The sequence below is a fragment of the Ochotona princeps genome, chromosome 4 (genome assembly GCF_030435755.1).
Source record: "Ochotona princeps isolate mOchPri1 chromosome 4, mOchPri1.hap1, whole genome shotgun sequence".
Lineage (NCBI taxonomy): Eukaryota > Metazoa > Chordata > Mammalia > Lagomorpha > Ochotonidae > Ochotona > Ochotona princeps.
This window is the reverse complement of record NC_080835.1, coordinates 41216811-41237988: the sequence shown is the minus strand read 5'-3', so window position 1 is coordinate 41237988 and position 21178 is coordinate 41216811. Positions and strand designations below refer to the sequence as shown.

Below are 21178 nucleotides of genomic sequence, written 5' to 3'. Positions count from 1 at the left end.
TATGCTCTGTGTTCCATGTGTGCACGTGTGTAACTATTATTTGCTAACACATCCACACATATCCTACTGTATCATTCTCTTAAAGCTCATCTATACAGAAATAATTCCTTATGTTCTCTATTAATTTAGCATAGGACTAGATAGCTCGCAGGTTTTAAACAGGCCCTTACCAATTGACTGACTAATCAATGAACAAAATGAAAAATCTAGCCAGCAGGCTCAACCTTTGTCTGTGAGGAATTGCTTTCCTAAAAAGCATTTTCCTTCCTTTACTGATCAATTTCAAACTCAAAATCCAAACACTGCAGATTTCACACACAGGAATAGCTGCCAGGTATTGGGTTGTACAAATAATGAATGTGCTCATCAAAACAAAAGCTACAGATGTTTGTAAAATTGTATACCAGAAGCTGATACGACCAGAGCTAGGGAAAAAGCCTCCCTTCCGGAACAAGAGGCTTCAAAGAGCTCAGCATTGCTGTGCAATTTCCAAGTCTCGGGATGATTTCAGAGGTGTAAGCTAAGTTTGTCATTTAGACGGGGAAGACATAATAGTTATGTTGGGAAGGCCCCTTGGTTTCCTGATCCTCAGACCTTTGCATAATCCATGAAGGCTCAGGTTTCATGTCCCATCTCAGTAGCTGATATTGCAGGATGGCACAGAAGCAGTAGCAAACTGCTGGGGGTTCTGATCCAGCTTCTGCATAGGAGATCAGCACTGAAAATGGTTTGGTTAGTTTATGTTAACTATATTTGTAAGCATCTTCTAAGCTTAATTCAACCTTGTTTGAATTAATATCAAAATGGAAAGTGCTCAAATAACATCTAGCATAAGACACTGAAAATAATTCTACTGTATAGTATGAAATATGAGAGCATTTTAAAAAGTTTGTGGAAAATGCATATTATGGAAAAACTATACATGGGCTTCAACTTTCATTTACACCAAAATAAACTTAACTTTAATTTCATTTTTCTCTAAGCCTTTTGAAGTACTCTCCTATCTACTTGGCACATGGCGTTATTTTTCTAGAATAACAAGTATTCTAATTTAGGTCTTACCATGTGCCAGACATTGTTCTAAGCACTTTGCATATAAATTATTCAATCTTCAGAGGGGTCTTATGTCACTGATATTACTGCCATTCGTATTCTACATACAAGAAAACTGAGACACGGAGAGTTTAAATAAATTTCCCTTGGGAGAGCAGGGGTACGGAGGAATGAAGAGTGATATGCATTAGTTCCTGTAGTAAGAAAGAAGTGTATCTAGTAAGGGAACCAGGCTAGTCTGGCCCTAGAAGTGATGCTCTCAACCACTACACTACACAGTCTCTAAACAATTTGTAGTCTCTAATTGAAAGGTATGTGTAAAGGAGGAAAAGACATGTGGTTTCATATTCACATAAGCCTGGTTTAAATTTCGATACTGCTGTTTGCTAGCTGTGTGGCCTTGGACAAATTATTCAACATCTCTGAATATTATACATTTTTCAACCCTATAGAGGAGATTATATTGCCTATTATGTAAATCTGTGGTATTAGCAATAATATGTATAAGCTATTCAGCACAGCATTTGACACACATTAAAACAGAGCCCCAAATTCAGTATTTTATGGTACTTGCATAATTCCCTTTAATTCACAGGTAACAATGTGAATATCCTTCCGAATAAAAGGAAGTACATTTGGTTATAGCTCTTTGGGAAGAGACATCATGGCAGCTGTATGTACTCTAAAGAATATCATTTCCACATGATAGTGATCTCTGTCAGGATTATTACGAAACTCTGACACTTTTATCTGCAATGGAAGGGGTTAACTCTCTAAGGTAAGAGCAACTGTACTTCTTTCCATGTTATTGGTAAATTCATCTCGTAACAGCTAAGAAAAAAAAAGTCTAACTCATCAGATACAGTTGAGCTGTCAGTAAAATGTAAGAAAAGGTTGAGTAATACATATGTTTTATTGGCTTACAAGTTACGTATGCCTTTTTCAAATCAGCTATAAAAATTGATCTCATTCCCATCTCATGAGGCAGTCAATAACAAACTGAATTTTTTGTTGTTTTTCTCCTTACTACTCTTGTAATAACCTCAGATATAATGAAGATCAATTTCCAAAGAGGAACCCGAGGGAGTAAATCTATCAGACACAACTACTACTTAGGACAGAATACAAATCTGCACATGGGAAGACTACCTGACTTAATGCTGTAAGTATTATCAAACTGGAAAGAAGCCCCTGCTCTGTGTTGAAGATGAAAGAATCAGATACACTGAACTCCCTCAGCCCTTTTCCATAGCCTGTAGAGACCCCTTCATGAGGGAACCTTCCCACATTGCCAGGAATAGTGCTTTTAGTTTCCAAATTTCACAATCAATGACTTAATTTTCTTCATAAGAGTTCCTGCTCAAAATGTGGAACCGCAGCCATGACTGTCAGGATAGGCAGAGGGGTGGGTTTGCAGGAAACGTGGTAAGAGCAGTTTCGTAGTTGCTCTGAATGCTGGAGGCTGAGACTTGGACTGGAACCTTTGCTCTCTGTCACCTCCAGGAGCTACAGGACCTCTATAAACTTCAGTTTCCTTGTTTGATTCATATCTGTTAAACAACCAGCACATACTAGACACTCAATAGATGGTAGGTGTTATTAAGCTGTGTAGTTTTTTTTTTTTTTTTGCTTAAACTTTACACATAGTGGTATATGTTGGGGTATTATTATCCACAGCTATCTTAATGAAGGTAAATAGTATGACAACTTGTAGTTTCAAATGAATGCCTGAGATGCAAAACAATATCTTTGATAGCCTTCCAAACGATGGCGCAGAAGACATACTTGAGTATCACTGAGCATAGAGGACATGAATGGAAAAAAGGGCAGGACTCACCAAAGATCCTCAAATTGAAAAATTTGGTCCTTTGTTCAAAAGAGACTATACACAATCTAAGAGATACACTACCAGCATTTAAAGATGTTTATCAAGGTCAGACACCTGTTTCTTGTTACCTGTGACTATGCTACCTAAGGGCGTCATGAATTGGTGTTTCATAAATCTTCTAACCTTGTGTTACTAGTCCATTTACATTCCACTGAGCTTTTTGAGATGAAAGCATCACTGTGAAAATGCAAGTATCCATAGTACAGAAGAAATCGATAATTCTATTTGGGTATTCATATTGGGATTTCTGAATAATAAAGTGGCTTAAGGCCCTCTTTACCTCTCTATACTTAGTCACAGTATAAAGAAATTCATTGATTCTCTAGTGTGATATAAAATATGATCTTATCATGATACATACGAAATGCACATTAAATAGCAGTAATATTGATGATAGTAATGATTACTGAGATACATACTAAATAAATATTAAATGGCAATGCTAATGCTAGAGTTCACCTTGATTGATATCCTGCTAAACACTTGATGAAGTAGCTTGAGAAATATTGCTTAGTGCAAGCATTGTTGCAGTGGTTAAAGCCTCTGTCTGTAACACCAGCACCAAGATGAGAAGTGGAGCAGTAGCTCCACTTCTGATCCAGCTCCCCTCTAAAGGCCTGGGAAAAGCAGTGGAAGATGTCTCAGATGTTTGGCCCCTATCACCAATATGGGAGACCTGATGGAGTTGCTGGCTTCTGGCTATGCCCTAGTCCAACCCTGACTGTTACAGCCATCTGGGGAATGAATCAGAGGACAGAAACTTTCTCTCTCTCTCTCTCCCTCCTTCCCTTTAGTCTTCCCTCTCTTTCTCTTGTCTCTCTCTCTCTCTCTCTCTCTCTCTCCCTCTCTCTCCCTGCATCATTCTAAGTTTCAAATATCAACAAATAAGATTTTTTTTAATTGCCTCATTGAATCTTCTCAATAATTGTGCAAGATGGGTACAATTTGTGTTTCACTTTACACATAAGAAAACAGAAAAGAAATGAAATAACTTGCCCAAGTTGGTGGCACAGACAGCGTCTGAATTCTCATAGCTGAGCCCCAGAGTGCACGCTCCTTCCCCACTCTGCTGAGATCATCAGCCAGGCTATCTTCACAGGCTTTTCTCCTTTTCTGAAGTCTGACAATTTACTATTCCAAATTAATTTTAAACACATGCTTCTGAAATCAACTTCTAATTCCACAGGGGTTACTTTCGGAGTGTTCTCAGAAATAAACAGCTCCTTCTTTCTCCTTGAGGTATTTTTTTTTTTCTACCTTTAAGCGAAGCCCTCTTTTCCCCTGGAACGGCATAGCTCTGGTTCTCCTTCAAGTGGCAAGTGAACGCAGCTTCCGGTTTTGCTCGCCCTACTTCCCTCCGTTATGCCCTTGCCTGACCCTCTTTTCTCTTGGACTCCAGTTGCCTTAGGTCTTGCCTCCAGAATGGTCCCCCGACTCCCGTGCCCACCCCCTCCCAACGTCCCTGCCCCCCCTCCCCCAGGGAGGTCTGAGTGTGCTGGAATTTAAAGGCATCTGTGTCCCCACTTATCCTGGCTACTGTGGTTATAAGAAGACTCTTTTGAATGCAGACAGTCAGTCAGCCAAGTCGAAATTTATACCAGAAATCTATTACCTAATTTTTAAACAAAATGACATGAAATCAGACTTGAAGATATCAAAAACATGTCTAGTTTCTGATTTAAACAAGAAAATCCACATTGTTACTGCTTCCACCACAGCATAATTTACTGCAACAGGAGTTCTGGATCTTCTGCCAAAAAATGAGATCCTCTAACCAATGTCAAGGCCAATTATCTTGTGGCAGATCCCACAACAAAAGCAGACTATTGCGATTAGAGTCAGAAGCACCACCCAGAGACGCTGGAGAGCTTCTGGGGAATTCTTACTGTTTGCTTTTTTTTTTTTTTCCCCTCTGTGTGTCTGTTTAAATAAACTATCATAAACTCTGTGTGTGGGCACTGAGTATCTTCGATCCTCTGGGGGACAACAGAGAGGGTGATCGGCTGGGAGTGAGCCACTGCAGCTCTGTGTGGATTTCAGCAGAGGCTGCATTGCGAGTCTATGTGCTCATGACACAGGAGAGATGGCCATGGCCAAGCCCCTTCAGGATGCCACAATCTCCTGTCTTCCCCAGTGGGTTTCCCCAAACATTACCAATTGCCAACTGGTGGTTTCTAATTAGAAAAATCAAAACAAAACAAAACACACAAAACAGGTGGCTGAATTCAGGAATACTCACCCCACAGTAAAGAACTGCCTCATCTCTTGTCTCCGAGACCGCATCAGTTGCTTATACTCCCCTATCCGGAGCTTTTTGCCATCAACAATGCAGGTGCGTTTCGGTCGGGGTTTGTATTTATAGTTTGGGTACTTCTCCAAGTGGATCTTGCTTAGCCGGGCCTGCTCTTCATAATAAGGTTGTTTTTCCTGGTTGGACATGGATTTCCAGCGAGATCCTAGGCACGAAAAATATTCTTAGGAACCTAAGAGGCCAAGGTAACATATTCCAGGCAGCTAGGACCAGATATGCCTTTCACAATGCTTTACTTTTACCCCAGGTAGCTCCTACTATCACATACCACAGAGCATCCCAATGCTATATGGAATATAATGATTTTACTATCCTACTCAATCACTTAAGGCTGACACGTATCTCTGCTGCTTCAAGTCCATTCCCACTTCAAGGTCACTGGGGTCCATCCGTCCATCTCTCTCAAGGGGTTAAAAGTCTACTAATATTCTGAAGCATACTTTGAGCATGGTAGGAGCCAGAAGTAAAGCTCTTAGTCCCAGCAGTTCAAACTTCTTCCACACTCTACGTATAATTAGAAAAGCTTTCCTTTGATAAGATGTCAGCAGATGCAGATAGCCTTCCACTTGTAAAAAGCTACTGTGCACACCGCTTCCCCTGACCTAGGGTAATTAAAAAAACCTAAACTCTACTTAAGAAGTTACAGCTTTAGAACCGGAAGATAGAGTTGGAATTATATATACCATTTTTAAGTACTGTAAACGTTCATTGAAAGCTGTACCCAAAAAAAGTACGAAAAATTTTAATTCGGTTTATACAGGAAGAAGGCAAAGTATTCACTTCTCCAATACTGTTTATAGAGAATGATCTAAACACTTGACGAAGCAGGGATGTGTTTTTTTACGTGTATCAAATTGCATTTTTGTGTCTTGCTGGTGAAGAAAGCGGTAACAGCTGTGCCGACTGGACGTTAGCTATTCTTCAGGGGAGATTTTTTCATACATAAACAAATGGAAAAGTTGTACAAATATTCTCTGTAGCCAGCAATCTCCTCGTCTGCCTTAAGAGCACATCAATCCCTGTTTTTTCCTGGTTGTTGTGCAAAAGTTGTGTGGAATGTCTATGCAGATCGGCATCTCTGTGTTCCTTTGGCTCCCAGAAGCATAAAACCCCAGTGAACAGAGGATTTTTGCTACTCTTAGAATGCGTGTGTTTCAAAGTTTACATTTAAGAATATACTTTCTGTATCCCCAATATAGTCTTCACAGGATACACACCAATAATACAGATTCTCACAGCTGCCAAAATGCAGAGAAGTTCTATTCCCATCTGAAAGCTTATCCACATTGCTACCGCAATGGCAGGAAAAATATGAAAATTTCCACTACAGCATCAGACTGTATGGCTAGGAAAGCACTAATTTTTTTTTTAAAGACTGTCTTGATTTCAAAAAAAAAAAAAAGGCCATTCAGAACATTTGGGTTAAAAGGTATTTAAATTCAAAAAATAATAATATCCCTTTATCTCAGTGACCTCAACAATAAAATTCCAATTAATTATATTCTCACTTAATTTAGTTCTACCTGGAAATGTAGAAATCAAAAGAAAAAAAACGAAAAGAAAAACTTGTATTTTAACATTTCACCATTATTTGATCTTGCATCTGTTTTAAATTTTCTTAGAGGTCACTGCTTCAAAATGTCTCAGAATCAAGTTAAATTATTTATACAGTGACACAACACGTGTATTTGTGTATGTCCAGCTCACTGATATTTACTCAGGTTAAATATTTATTGCTTTTGAACAAAACATTTAAAAAATTAAAACCAACAGTTTAAGTCTCTAATGTTTTTCAGCTTCTTAAACAGCTCTCTTGGAGATTTTGTCACATCATGACAGCTTAAATAGAACAGTGCCTTCTGTGTTTTTTCTTTTTAAAGAGGAAACATGTTGACTGTAATGCTGCGTGTTGAATAAAATATGTTCAATATGTTGAGCACAATAATTCCAAACTGTATAATCTGCATGAGGCAAGCTTTACACTAATGGAACAAGGCTTGAGTTTAATCCTGAGAAACGGGGGGAATCACTCTGCCAATTTACCACAAAATGGGTCTGTGCCCTGTGGTCTGTGTGCTCCACTCACTGCTGTGAAATCTGAACTAGTCAGATCTTATTAAAGTAAATGCAGCTTACTTTTACAAGTTTCAAACTCATCGGTAGAGGCACTGTTCTATGCTCCCTGAATTTCACACCATTTGGGGGTTCAACCCAAGTCCTTGACAAATCCTTTCCATGAGATATCCGAACCCGATAATACTAAAGCAGAATGCTGTAGGGGTTTATGAGCGTTTCCAATGTTTTAAACCAACTGGAGAATTCAAGAAGTTTGAATAAAAAAAGATGAGGTTTATCTCTGATTTGTGTTTAGCAGTGGGACCTCTCAAAACTTGCTAAATTCACAGTATTAACACATACAATAAATAGTTTGCCTCTAAAATAAAATTAGAGCCATCTGCCCTGATGGATGCAGTAACGTCTAAACCAAAATGCCAGGTTGTGTGGTGGAGGAAGCAGCAGTGGTGACAAAGGCTCCTGGAGCAGCAGGCTGGGCTTCATCCCACTTTTCTCACTGTAACCTGCCTTAAGAGCCTAGCAGCACCCCTGCCTTCCACATTTGAAGCACGTCCAGGGTAGAGGATCAGTATCCGCCACTGCTGCTGCACTCACCTAAGATTTTGCTAATGTTGGAGTTATGCATGTCAGGGAAGGCCTGAAGGATTTTCCTCCTCTCATCCTTCGCCCAAACCATGAATGCATTCATTGGTCGCTTGATGTGTGGCTCGCTGCTGGCACGGCCGCGGGCATCCCTGTAGACTCGGGCTTCGGCCACAGTGGCACCTCCTGTTGGCCAACAATAATACTGCTGTAGTTTAGCTGCAGAGCCATTCATTGCTTTACTTCCTGGAATGTCAGGGCAGGAAGAACAAGACGGATGCAAAACATTATTATGTGGTAATGGATCACAACTTGCTGCCTGGTTCCCCTGTTTTTTCGAGGCTCCTCCTTTCCAAGTGACCTCATGGAAGCAGGAGACTATTCTAAAGGCCCTTCTGATGGAACCCTCAAAGATGTAGGTGTAATTAGTTTTGCACCTTTTTAAAAAAAAAAATTCACCTACTATATTTACTGGAATCAATTCTAGAGGATGGAAAAGTAGTAATCAGTAAAATTTTATGGTACATTTTCCATTTAAATTGAATTTTTGAAATTCAGCCTTTTATCTGTTATTTTAACCTCACTCACCAAAGGTCATAACTACAATCAAATTCTGTGTTCTCCTCCCAAACAGAATTCTTGGTCACAATACTGTGCCTTAATCTGTACTCTCCTCACTGCATGGAAGACCCTTCTCCTTATCTCTTCATGAGAAAACCCACTCATCTCTCAAGTCCTATTCATATCTTGGTATGTTTCAAGAATGAGTGAATGAATTTGATCAGAAATATTAAATGAACTATGAGCTAAGTTTCATGCCAGGTGCTAGGGATATAAAGATGGAGAAAAAAAAACAGCTCCTATTTTTGAGGAACTCGCACTTCAAAAGAAAGATAGACAGTTAGAATTAAGGGTGTGGTAGTTATTATAGCATTGAAGTTAACAGGCACCAACAAATCACCAGACAAGGCGGTCAGCTAAGGCTGCAAGATGTGACATCTAGGCTGAGCCTTGGTGAACAGGAATTAGCAGGTGTGTGGGCAAGAGAAGTAATGACAGATGGTAAGGACACCTCCGGTTAAAAAAGTCACACTGGAAATGATGTTCTTTGGGCTGAACTCATTCTTCTTCCTTTCAGGCCTATGTCCCCAATGAACTGTTTATGTAACTAGTTCCCTCTGATCTTTCCACTGCGTTCTCTGGAATGTGAGATCCCTAAAGTCTGTGTATGTTGTACTCATTCTCATATCCCTTAGATTTTCCTCATAATAGGCAGCCAATAAGTCTTCATTAAGCAAAAGATTGTTTTGTTTTCCAGTCATATGCAAAAGTAGAGAGCTAACAGATATTCATTTCATGTGTTATATTTCCTATTTTTCAAGGGTACTTATTCAACACTTTCCTATAAAACAGCATCTGAATTCTTAATGTTTTAGAGTTTCTGAAAATCTGACTCTAGTGACAACTCTATAAACTGGAACTTCCTTGAGGATGGGACATGGGCTGAGTCTTATTCACTTGAGATCCAGGAATTATCTGGAATACAGAAATTTAATTAGTTCAAGGTACTGACTGACCGACTGAATGAATGAAGCTCTTGCTTATTTTCAAGCATACCATCAATGCGACACATAGCTGTATGTTTTGCCATGAGGCAACTTCTGTAAATCTCCCTATGGAGAACTTCCATAGCTAATATAAAGCAGTAGGACAGATGGTCTTGGCCAAGGATTCTCCTGCATAAACAATAAAAGACACCCCCTAAATTCAGAAATAAAGTGTACATTAAACCAACATTTATATTTTCTAGGAAAAAAAAAGTAAATCTTTTCATCTCAGTGAAGTTATCAAGCAGGAACAACATGACCCAATCAATCTCTGGCTCATGCTCTCTATTTCTAGATAGCTTGATTAAATGCAAATTTATTTATGTCAACAACAGTAACAAATTAGAACATTAAAGCATACTATTATTTGGCAAATATGGTCATTATTTGCTACAAACAAAAGGCAAGATAAAAGGGTAGAATCGGCTAATATTGTGAAATTTTTTTCTGTTTGTGAAGGAAGGCAGATTAGCCACTTTCTGGAGATCAAGTAAAATAACATATTTTATAAACAATCCTTCTTTTAGACCTACTAGACAGAATGATCCTTTACGCGAAAGTCTCAGATCCCTAGATGCATAACTAATGAGCTACCTTTTTGCCACCATACCCACAGTACATTAATTTCATTTAAAATGCACTGACCATACAGGATAAATTGATTTCACTTTATATGGGTTTGACAGCCATGTTTATTGTGCAGTGAAATGTAGTGTAGCTTCCAGCTGACAATATCCATCAACATAGGGCAATATGCTGACTGCTGGGCCAGATGAAGGCATACATTACTCTGGAAGTGAAACACTCATTCAGATACGACAGTGTCTTCTCCTGAGGATCACCATGGTAATTTATGATACCCTCAGTGCCATTACTTTACAACTGACATGGATGCAACAATTTATATACTGGCATGCATGCACATAAAAGCAGACAGGTTTGTGGAGACTGTCAGATGCAAAAACATTTCAATATTATTCTAAGTTAACTACTATGCCACAGGTGATTAACATTTGAGATCTGCTTTCACCATTGTAGATTTCTCTATACCTCTAGCAAAAGTCAGTTTCCATTTATTTCTTTGCTGAAAATGCGTATTTCTTTGTGACCGTGATGTTTTAATCTCCTACAGACTGACAGAGATCTTGGTAAATTTTTAGACTTGGTTTTAATATAGAAAAGCATTTTGCATACTCTACTCCATACCAACTGATTCTCCCAGATACGCCAAATAGAAATTTGTCTCCTTCTTTTGCTGTACTGCAGTCTTATAGTATCCTTCCTATTCTCTGTGCTTTTCTAAGTTCTGCTTAAAAAAAAAAAATCATTCAATTATTGAAAGGCAGAGAGAGAGAGAGAGAGAGAACTTTTATCTGCTGGTTCACTCCCCAAATGGACACAATGGCCAGGCTGGGCTGGGGAAAAGTTAGGATCCAGCTTTGCCCTGGTCTTCCATGTGAGTGCAGGGATGCCAGCATTCGGGTATCCTCTGAAGCTTTCGCTGATGCATTAGCATGGATGGGAAGTAGAGCAGCTGGGGCTTCACTCTGTGCCCACAATGCTAACTATGAATTGCACTTTTGTTTTTAAAGGTACACAGTTCAGGACCCACCTCACTGCCAAACACTGATCCTGCCCGTTCTCCCATCCCCCAACACACACATATTTCCTACAGGAAACTGGCTGGTGGTAAATCAATCACACAGCCTGCCCGCAGGATTCACAAGGAATGCTTCCATAAATATGAAATAAATATATAAAGAAATAAAATGTGAAGTAAGAAAGGAAAATACGCCTATCTCTTTCTTCCGGAAGAACGAAGGAGCTTCTAAGTTAAATTATGAATGTTGTATCAGATGTAATAAGATTTGCAGGAAAAAAAAAACACCAGAAAGTCCAAAATTCACAAACACCTTCCAATTATACCCCATATGTAATCAGATATATTTCTAGCAGTGACTTATAATGTGACATAAATATCTGGTGCAGAGATCCTTTTGCAAAATCGTAACGAACATTTTTTTTTTAATTTCTTCTTCTCTTCTTAATTCTCTTTTCCCAATCTGTAATACTCTAAGGCTACCTTATTATGTCCAGGACCTCACCTTCACCTCTTTTCTTAATTAGCAGCCAAAGAAAAATAATAACAAGACAACCTTTCTTATCAAAAAGATCTCCCAACTCTTGCCAGGCTAATCACTGCCGACATGGTGTAAAGGGGCTGTATCTTCCCTGCTGGGTTTACACTGCCTGAGTCAATGCCTGTGGTTGATACGGCACACCACACTGTTGCACACTACCGATACCCTGCAGATGCACACTGAGGGCTTCTTCATCCCAAGATTTGGTGGCATGTCATTTACAACCTCTACAGAAATTAAGGAAACATCTAGATGGGTACTATGCAGAAAGGTACTTCTTCAACATGTATTTCCTGAACTGAGTCTTCTGATAGAAAACATGCTCTATTGAAATCTGACAATTCATTCAATGTTTGAATGCACATATATTAACTACTGTGTCAACTTTTAAGAAAATATTAGTTTAGTTTCAATGTTTTAAAGATTTATTCATTTGTAATTAGAAGGCAGATATTATAGTGAAAAGGAGAGACAGAGATCTTTTACCTGCTAGTTTACTCCCCAAATGGCTACAATGGCCAGAGCTGAGCCATGAGCTTCTTCTAGGTCTCCCACGTGAGTGTAGGAGACCAAGGATTGGGATATCTTCCACTGCTTTGCCAGGGTATAAGTGGAGAGCTTTGGGATCAGAAATGCAGCAGTTCAGACATGAACTGGTACACATACAATACACCAGTGCTACCAGGCTGAGGAATAGCTTACTATGCCACCACGCTGGCTCCCAGTGTCAATATGTATTAGAGCCACAAAGTCAAAAATATCGAGAAAGTGTCTCTAAACTCTGCTTCTTGAAACAAAACGAGAATTGTTACTCAGCAGTAGAAACACATATGATCATATAAGCATATATAAGTTCGGAAATTTTAAAATGGAGGTTGTATGTTTCAGAGTCCTTTAACACAGATAAAGAAAATTCCACATAATACTATAAATTGTTTTTAAAGGCATGCTATTCATCTGTTTAGCTGAAGCCCAAGGTTTCCTTTCTGCTATAATTAACTTAAAATATCTACATATCAAGTGTGATTTCATATTGTTCCATTCATTTTTGGAAATAATTTAATGTAAAGAAATCTTTTAAAATTGTTCTTAAACATAGCCGTCACTCTGTCCACTGTTGTAATTGGATTGTCCTAGGGACTAGTTCATTATTCTCTGGAGTGGCTTCTTCTCCTTTTAACAGAAATCATGTGTGAGCTCAAGAACTGTTCCTCGAGGGAAACAGTTGGAAGAAGCTTGCACCCTGTGCTGTGGACCTGGAGAGGCAGCTTGCCAGCTGCCCTGAGAGTCTTCAGCACTGGGCCACGCACTCTCAAAAGACAGCTCCTGAAAGGCCAGTAAGTCAAAAGCATGACACTGAGAGCCAAAGGAGAGCACAGTCCACATACACCAAGCATTCCTGGTGTGTCCATCTCCCCCTAGGAGGTTCAGATTAAGTCATTCACCCTTCATCTCCCATGTCACAGTTTATGGAAAAGCAAACCTTCAGTTAGACAAAGATGGGTAAGCTACAGGGCGAAATTAGAACTTGCCAAGACAAAGACCTCTTTAGAACGCTGTGATTAGAGTGATTTAAAGAGAAGACAGAAAATTGAGCTTTTCCAGGTGGGTTGGAAGGAAGGCCAGTTTTACCATCATAGCCTATGGCAATGGTCCTGAACTAATCCTACAGAGGCCTTTTCCTGGGTACATTCCTATGGCTATTTGAGTGAGTGAATGAATGTTTAGCGTGGGTTTGAACATACGTAAAGTTTTCTCTTGGGAAGAACTCTAATTCTATAATGTGCCTAGAACTCATTTACTTACATATTAATTCAAGAAAACTTGTAAAATTCAATGTGCTGAGCATTGTGATGGGGAATGCAAATCTCAATAAGACATGTATGCTCCTCTTAAGGAATTCAGTGCAACACAAAAAAGACACCAAGATGCAAAGATGACAAACAGTACTAGCAAAGGTGATTTTGAAAGAGAAGAGAACGAGAGGTATTAACATTGTTGGGATGTGTATTTGGGAGGCTTTTGTGGTACCTCAAGAGCATCTTGAAGGGAGAATAAGAATTTGCCAGCAGGTATGGATGTGAAATTATTCTAGAGCAAGAATCTGTGTGAATGAGGGCAAGAGTGGTAACACTAACACAGTGGATTTGGGGGAATAAAAAGAAGCTGACCATGATGTGGATCTATCAGAAAAAGAGGGGAAATTGTGACATGAAGGTAGAAGAGTAAATAGGGGCTAGATTGCTAAGCACCTTAAATACCAAAATAAGATGTCTTCAAAGCTTGCAAGCAGGATAATAAGATGAACAGGTTCCGAAAAGGTCAAAATAGAAACTCCACGAGAAAATACCACTGAATAGTCTCAACAGTTAGTAATGGATTAATAATAAAGACTAGAAAAAAATACAATGACTGGATTCCTCCACAGAGTCCCATTAAAATTTAGATTTTGCTAGACAGAGAGGATCTGGTATATGCAAAATTTTGGCAGAAAAGATCTGTCTTGGGACCCAGTTTTGGTAATGGCTCATATCAGATCAATCATCCAATACGTAATAATTTATACGCTCTAGACAAAATATGTAGAGAACAACAGATGATGAATGTGAAAGCTACCGGAATTAAGCAGAAACTGGAGAGGGTTCAATCCTAAACTGAAGGGAATTTTGTCAAATGAAATTCTGTCTTCACAGTTGTTCTCACGCAGGTACTCTCCAGTCTGTACAGCGTAGCCTGACTCTAGTGGAAACAAGAACATAATTCTAATTGGCTTAATGTGTCACAGGCAAAGTGGGGCTTCCAAGTGGCTGACCCTGAAATTAACATGTATAGGGAAAACACAAAAGAGTCAGTGGTAAACTGGACCGTATCTTCGAAAACTATGAGCAGCTATGTCTGCTCACGCTCACCACATGGGACAAAAAACTTGGAATTGAGTCCTACCAAGTTAAGAGGGGACTGATTCCTAAGCATCTTGGTGTGCCATGGAAACACCAGATGGACAACGCTTTAGAAATAAATTTTAATACCAAGTGTCAGGATTCACCCAAGGATTAAAAACCATTGAAACAAACTGTCCCTGGTAGTGAAAAGCTAAGTCTCTACAAGTTCAATGCCATCTGCACACAATTTAACTATATCCTAACTAACAGAGTAATATTTTCAAAGAAAAATAAGAGAATTTAGAGTATCTACAACTTGTGACTCACAAGATACAGTGTATTAAAAATTGCTAGGTCTATAAAAACCAAAATGTTACCCAAATAACAATTGGCAGAAATTTGCCTCAATTTGGTGAGAAATGTCAGATTCAAACTATCCAGAGAAATGCAGGCAAAACTAACCTAGACATTAAGCTGCTGAAAGCCAAACACAACACTTCCGTAGGAAAAGGGACATACTTTAGGGCCAGGATTGTGGCCTGGCAGGTAAAGCTGCCGCATGACAAGTTAGCATCCCATGTTGAGGCTGCTTTGAATCCCCACTGCTCTACTTCAGATCCAGCCCCCTGTTAACACATCTGATAAAGCAGCAAGAGATGGCCTGATTGTGTGTCCTTGTACCCATGTGGTAGACCTGGATGAAGTTCCTGGTCTTGGTACCTGGCTTTGGCCTGGCCCAATCCCAAACATTGTGGCCATGTAGGGAGTGAACCAGTGGATGAAGACCTCACTCTCTAACACTGCCTTTCAAATAAATAATCTTTAAAAACTTTTTAAAAGGATACGTTTCACACAGGGGAACATGAATAAAAATGATGGCCGATTATTAATTAGAAACAATGAAGGTTAGTGAGGAGTAGGAGACCATGGAGCAACTTCAAAATGCTGAAAAAATAAAAGCCAAATCAGAGTTTTATCTAGCAAACATATGCTGTGAAATGAATGTGAGATATTCTTAGATAGATAAAAGTAGAGAATTAATTACCAGAAGATTCATACCAAAACAGATATTCAAGTAAATCCTTCAAAATAGAGAATGAACATTCAATGGATTCAATGGAAACTGTATGCACTGAGGAGAAAAAAAGGAGGAATACAAAAAATATATGTAATATTTTGTCTTCTTTGGACTTTATTTCTGAATTACTGATTGCTTAATATCTTTAACCTGCTGTATAAAACAAGTCCCTCACTTAAATAGCTTATTTATTTGAAAGGCAGCGTATCACAGAACAAGAGAGTGGGAGAGAGAGGGACAGAGAAAGAGAGAAACTTCCATCTGCTGGTTCACTGACTAAATGGCCACCCCTGCCAAGCTGGGCCAGCTGAAGCTGAGGGCCAGGAATTCCATCCAGTTCACTGATGTGTGGCACAGGTCCAAGTACCTTGAACTCTTTCTGATGTTTTTTCAGACACGTTGGAAGAGAGATGAATTGGATGCAGCCAGGAATGGAACCAGCATTCTGATACGGGATACTGGTGCGAAGGCAGCAATTTACTTTTAATATTTTCAAAATACACGTGAGGCAGGGATTTAGCCTAGTGGTTAAAATGACTGCATACCACATCAAAATACCTGAGTTTCATAAGTATTTCCCGGCCCCAACTCTAGCTTCCTGCTAATGGAGATGCTGGGAAACAGTAAATTAGGTTCAAGTAAACGGTTCCTGTCACCCGCATGGGGGATCTGGAGGGCATTCCCAGCTCCCAGGCTTATCTCCAGCCCAAGTATTTAAGGAGTAGCCAGCATATGAGGGTTCTCATTCTCTCTCTAATAAATACTCTTTCTTTAATTTTTAGACAAATAAATAATGAGGAACTATTTAGTACAAAATAAAACATTGTGTGTAGGATTTACATGTTAAGAAGTAAAATGTGAGACATCCATAGCATATTAGCACCCAGGCCGAAGGTACTGTATGGGATTAATTTGTTAAACTTTGCTTGCAAGTGATTTGATAAAACTTCAACTGTAAGGATATTCAAGCATGTATGGTGAATTCCTCGAAAACACGATTTTAAAAACATAAAGAGATAGTTTTTTTAAAAAAGAATAGTTCTACTCCAAATGATGACTAGAAATTCACATGAAAAAATTGTAAAGAAACAGAAAATACACAGCAAATTCTAAGACCATAAAACCCAAGTCTACCAAATCAATAACTACATTAGGATTAAGTGATATAATGTTTAAGATGCCAGGTGGGCTCTCAGCTTCCTATCAAAGTGCCCACATCAGAGTCCAATCCCAGCATCCCACCAATCCCACCCCGAGCGGTAGTGGTGATCCCTGCCAACCATGCTGGAGAGACTCAGATTGAATTCCTGGCGCCAGATTTTGGCTGCACCAGATCTGCCTGTTGCAGGCATGGGAGAATGTAAATGAATGATCTTTCCCTCTCTGTTTTTAAAATCATTATATTGAGGGTTGTCCCAGGACTCTGAGAAGCGGATCTGGAACTCCTCAGCACGCCATGCGGCTGGAGTGGGGGAGGAGCTAGGAGGATCCGGGCGGAGGCCTGAGTGTCTCAACCCCCTGGTAGCCATGCTGCCCGGAGGGCTTGGGTTCCCCGCCACGATTCCAGCCTAGCACATTCAGGCTTACCACCACGTACGTACGTACATGGGGTGAGCGGCTCCCGGGTGGCCAGTGCGCCATTTGGTGCCAGGCTGCACCTGCTGGCCGCCCGGCCAGGAAGTTCTGGAATTTGGTTTCTTTGATACGCTACATGAGTCGCTCCATGCTGAACCCACAGTTCTCTGAGAATGTGTATTAGTCCTTAAGATTCTCAATGGCAGTAAATCTTCCTCTGAAGAACCTGTAGTCACTTTATAGTGCAGATTGCCAACACCAGTTCATTCAAAAGGCAAAATTCCGGGCTTGTCCAGCAGGATACCCCATTACCTGATAGGATGAGGGATCAGCAGAGGGGTCACAGAAGGCAAGACTATGACATTGTCTGGCATTCGAGAACCATACTCGGGGCTAGAATGTGTCAGGTATGTGTGGACCAATCCCTGTGGAAACTCTGACCCCACTGGATGGTTTAGAAGGGCCGGTGGAGTCTATGCAGGAGGCATGACAGTCTATGGGGCGCGCTGGGCTGACCCAGAGCAACCTCTGGCATACTTAACACTGGTTGGGAACAGGCCTGGTTGGGGAGCTTGGGGGAGGCCTTGGCTGGGTGGAGCTTAGCACTAAGGGGCGCAGGAACTGGAAGGGGGCTGAGTTCTGGTCGGGTCACAGTTGTAATCCCTTGGCACAAATATCGATTCGGACTTGACGCACCATGCCGGGTTAGACCGCAACACAGTTTGGTGCTCCGGAGGACCAGGGTAGAAGTGGGATGGGCTCGGCTAGGTTTCAACCCCAACTGAGCCATATATGAGCTATATGTGGGTATGGACGAGCCATGGCTGGGCTGAAACTCTCAACAGCAGGAACCAAAATGGGTTGAAGAGCGGTGCTGGCTGAAGGACCTGCTGGTATGCGTGAAGCCTGACACCAGGAAGGGGTCTGAGGGAGGAATCTGAACAGTTCCTCTGACAGGACACTGACCCTACAAATAAACGCAGAAAGCATGGAGGTAAACAACCCAGAAGAGGCTTTGGACAGTGACCCACTGGCATACATTTGGCTTGGGTTGGGGGCAGACCAGGCTGAGTCAGTTCACATCATCCACTGGCAAATCCGAGCGCTGAAACTGTGTGGGGGCCTGGCCAGGTTTGGTTGCGATAAAAACAGTACAAAACACAAAATGCCAAGGTGAAATGGCCTGTGCCAGTAGGGAATGCAGCACCCAACCAGCACACCTCCCACTGTTTAGGTGAGCGACGAGTGTGTGATGGGCAGAGCCAGGAAGAGCTGCAATACTCATTGGTTCCAATGGAGGTCGGGGCTCAGAATAGAACCAACCCAGGGGTTACAACCAGCAGCTGATCGGAGTGATGGACGGTGGCGGGCACTGTGCTTACTAGTAGTGCATGTAGGAGCCTGGACTGGGAACACCTCAAAGTTTCTTTGGGGATTCCCCTGAACAAAATGGAGGAATCAAAACATTAACCAAGAAAGGATGGAAGATGGAGTAGATCAATCAACCACCTCAGCTATATGCTTCCAGCGGAAAACTGGACAAGGGGAAACTCTAAGATGGACTATGTCAATCAGTGGACTCTGCACCAGTCTCATCGTACCTGGACTGTTGCTGATGATATGTTGGAGCTTCTAATTGTTCGAGGTGACGCTCTGCTGGCTCTGCCCTCAAACCTGAGAGGGCCTCCCTAAGAGGCCGTTGAACTTGACTGGACAGTGGGATGCTGGATTCTGTATGGTGTGAGCTTGTAATTAGGGAATCCCAACGGAACTTGAGCTGTGGTTATGCATCAAGGTGAAGGAACTCACCATGGGGGAAGGGTTTGGGGTGAAGGGGGAGAATCCCAGTACCTATGAAATTGTGTTATGTAATACAATGTAATTAATGAATAAATAAATAGAAAAAAATCATTATATTAAATAGAATTGAATTTAAATTTAATCAAAAGTCAAAAAGTTTCAAAATGAAGAGTAAAAATCAATGAAATAGAAAAGCAATAAAGAAAAATTTTAAATCCTAGAGTTAATAATTTGAAACAATGATACTGATAAATCTCAGATAAGGCTGATTGACAAAGGAAAAAGAATATATCAATATTTGGACTTAAAGAGGGAATTCCTCTATGGATAGTGCCTTTAATGAAAGGATAATAAAGGGACATTATGAAAAACTGAATGTCAAATAAATTTGACAATTTAAATGAAATATACAAATTCTTTGAGAGACAAACTCCAAGCCTGACATTATTAGAAATGTATCTATGAATTATATTGGATGTTCAAAATTTTTAAATTTAGAAAATTTTCAAAAGAATAAAAGGTAAACCTGAATATTCTTACAGAAAATAACAAAATCAAATTTATAACCATGAGCCTTTCCCCAATGAAGACTCTAATAGCAAGCAGTTTCTTTAATATTTCACAAATGTACAAATTAGCATACGAAAGCACCTTTCCCAACTAATTTTATGAGGTAGCATACCTTGAAGGAGATTTTACCACAACGGAAATTTTTCCCCAACATGTTTATCCCTCTCTGTGCCATACAGATCTAACATACTCTGTTGTACCAATGGCAGGCAATCATCTGCCCATGAATATGAAAGCTTTTTGCTAAGTTCTTATTCCTGCTTGCTGCTGGTAGGTGAATTTACTTCCATTATAATGAAGGTATCTTTGAATTCAAATTTAATTTCTTCTTACAGAGAGAGAAAGAAGGGGAGTAGGGAGATAGATCGATCTATGTATCTATCTATGTATCCATGTATCTATGTATCTATCTATCTATCTATCTATCTATCTATCTATCTATCTATCTATCTATCTATCTATTTGCTGGTTCACTCCCCAAATGACTTAATGGCTGGGACTGCACCGGGCAGAAGCCAGGAACCTGGAACTCCATCCTCCTCTCCCACATGGGTGGCAGGGGCCCAAGCATTTGGTGATCTTCTGCTGCTTTCCCAGATGTATTGGCAGTGAGGTGGATGGAAGTGGAGCAACTGAAATTCAAGCCTATGTTCACACAGGATCATTGTCACAGGCTGTGGCTTAGCCCCATTGTGCCATAATCACTATTCTGATGGTTGATTTGGCAGGAAAATACTGTAGCCGAGGAAAAGCTTTAATGATCAAGAAAGGGATGTGTTCATCATATCTGAGAGAAATCAATTCCAGTAGTGGAGAGTGCAATTTGCTACTTTAAGCTTTTACCAAAAAAAAAAAAAAAAAAAAAAATTACCTAGACAGGCTAGCAGAGAATGATACTGTGATAGGAGAGCAAATGTAAAATATGAATGCATATTGTTCTGCACCACAAATTAGTGAATAAAAAATTAAAACCAGTGCTGTGTGTATAAGATATAGTTTAGTTAATGTGTTAATTTTTTATTTGTCCAACATGAAGAGAGACCATTGTTAAAGTTTCATTTCTTTGTTTTCATCCTAAGGTTCTTTAGCCTCACTAAAAACAAATACCCTGGGGCTCAGCAGTGTGGCCTAGTGGCTGAGGTCCTTGCCTTGATCCCGTATGGCCACTGGTTCTAATCCCGGCAGCTACACTTCCTCTCTATCTCTCCTCCTCTCAGTATATCTGACTTTATAATAAAAATAAAATAAATCTTAAAAAAAAAACAAAAAACAAATACCCTGTTTGTTTAACTCTTGTTTATGTACATCAAAGATTTTCTGAATAAATGAGTGAGAAAGAAACAGATTTAGTATATATGTAAAGAAACAAATTCCTTGAGGCGTGTTAAAAAGTGACATTTCATTATTCAGAGAACCAAAGTAATTCTTTAAAGACTTGGGGGCTCGGCAGTGTGGCCTAGTGGCTAAGGTCCTCGCCTTGATCCCATATGGCCGCTGGTTCTGATCCCGGCAGCTCCACTTCCTCTCTATCTCTCCTCCTCTCAGTATATATCTGACTTTATAATAAAAATAAAATAAATCTTAAAAAAAAAATCTTAAAAAAAAAAAAAAAAAA

General features: G+C 40.0%; 1 protein-coding gene across 23 annotated transcripts in view; it reads right to left on the bottom strand.

Moving 5' to 3' along the window:
• The window catches only part of SOX6 (SRY-box transcription factor 6), a 595708-nt gene that overhangs the window by 11027 nt on the left and 563503 nt on the right, over positions 1-21178 (bottom strand). For 20 of the 23 annotated variants that reach the window (XM_058663306.1, XM_058663317.1, XM_058663314.1 and 17 more), the window contains 2 exons: positions 7923-8156; positions 5181-5397 (listed from right to left, as the gene is read on the bottom strand). In XM_058663306.1, coding sequence (XP_058519289.1) covers positions 5181-5397; positions 7923-8156 — 451 coding nt within the window. The remainder of the gene's footprint in view (positions 1-5180; positions 5398-7922; positions 8157-21178) is intronic. The other 3 variants (XM_058663311.1, XM_058663312.1, XM_058663326.1) reach the window with 1 other exon arrangement.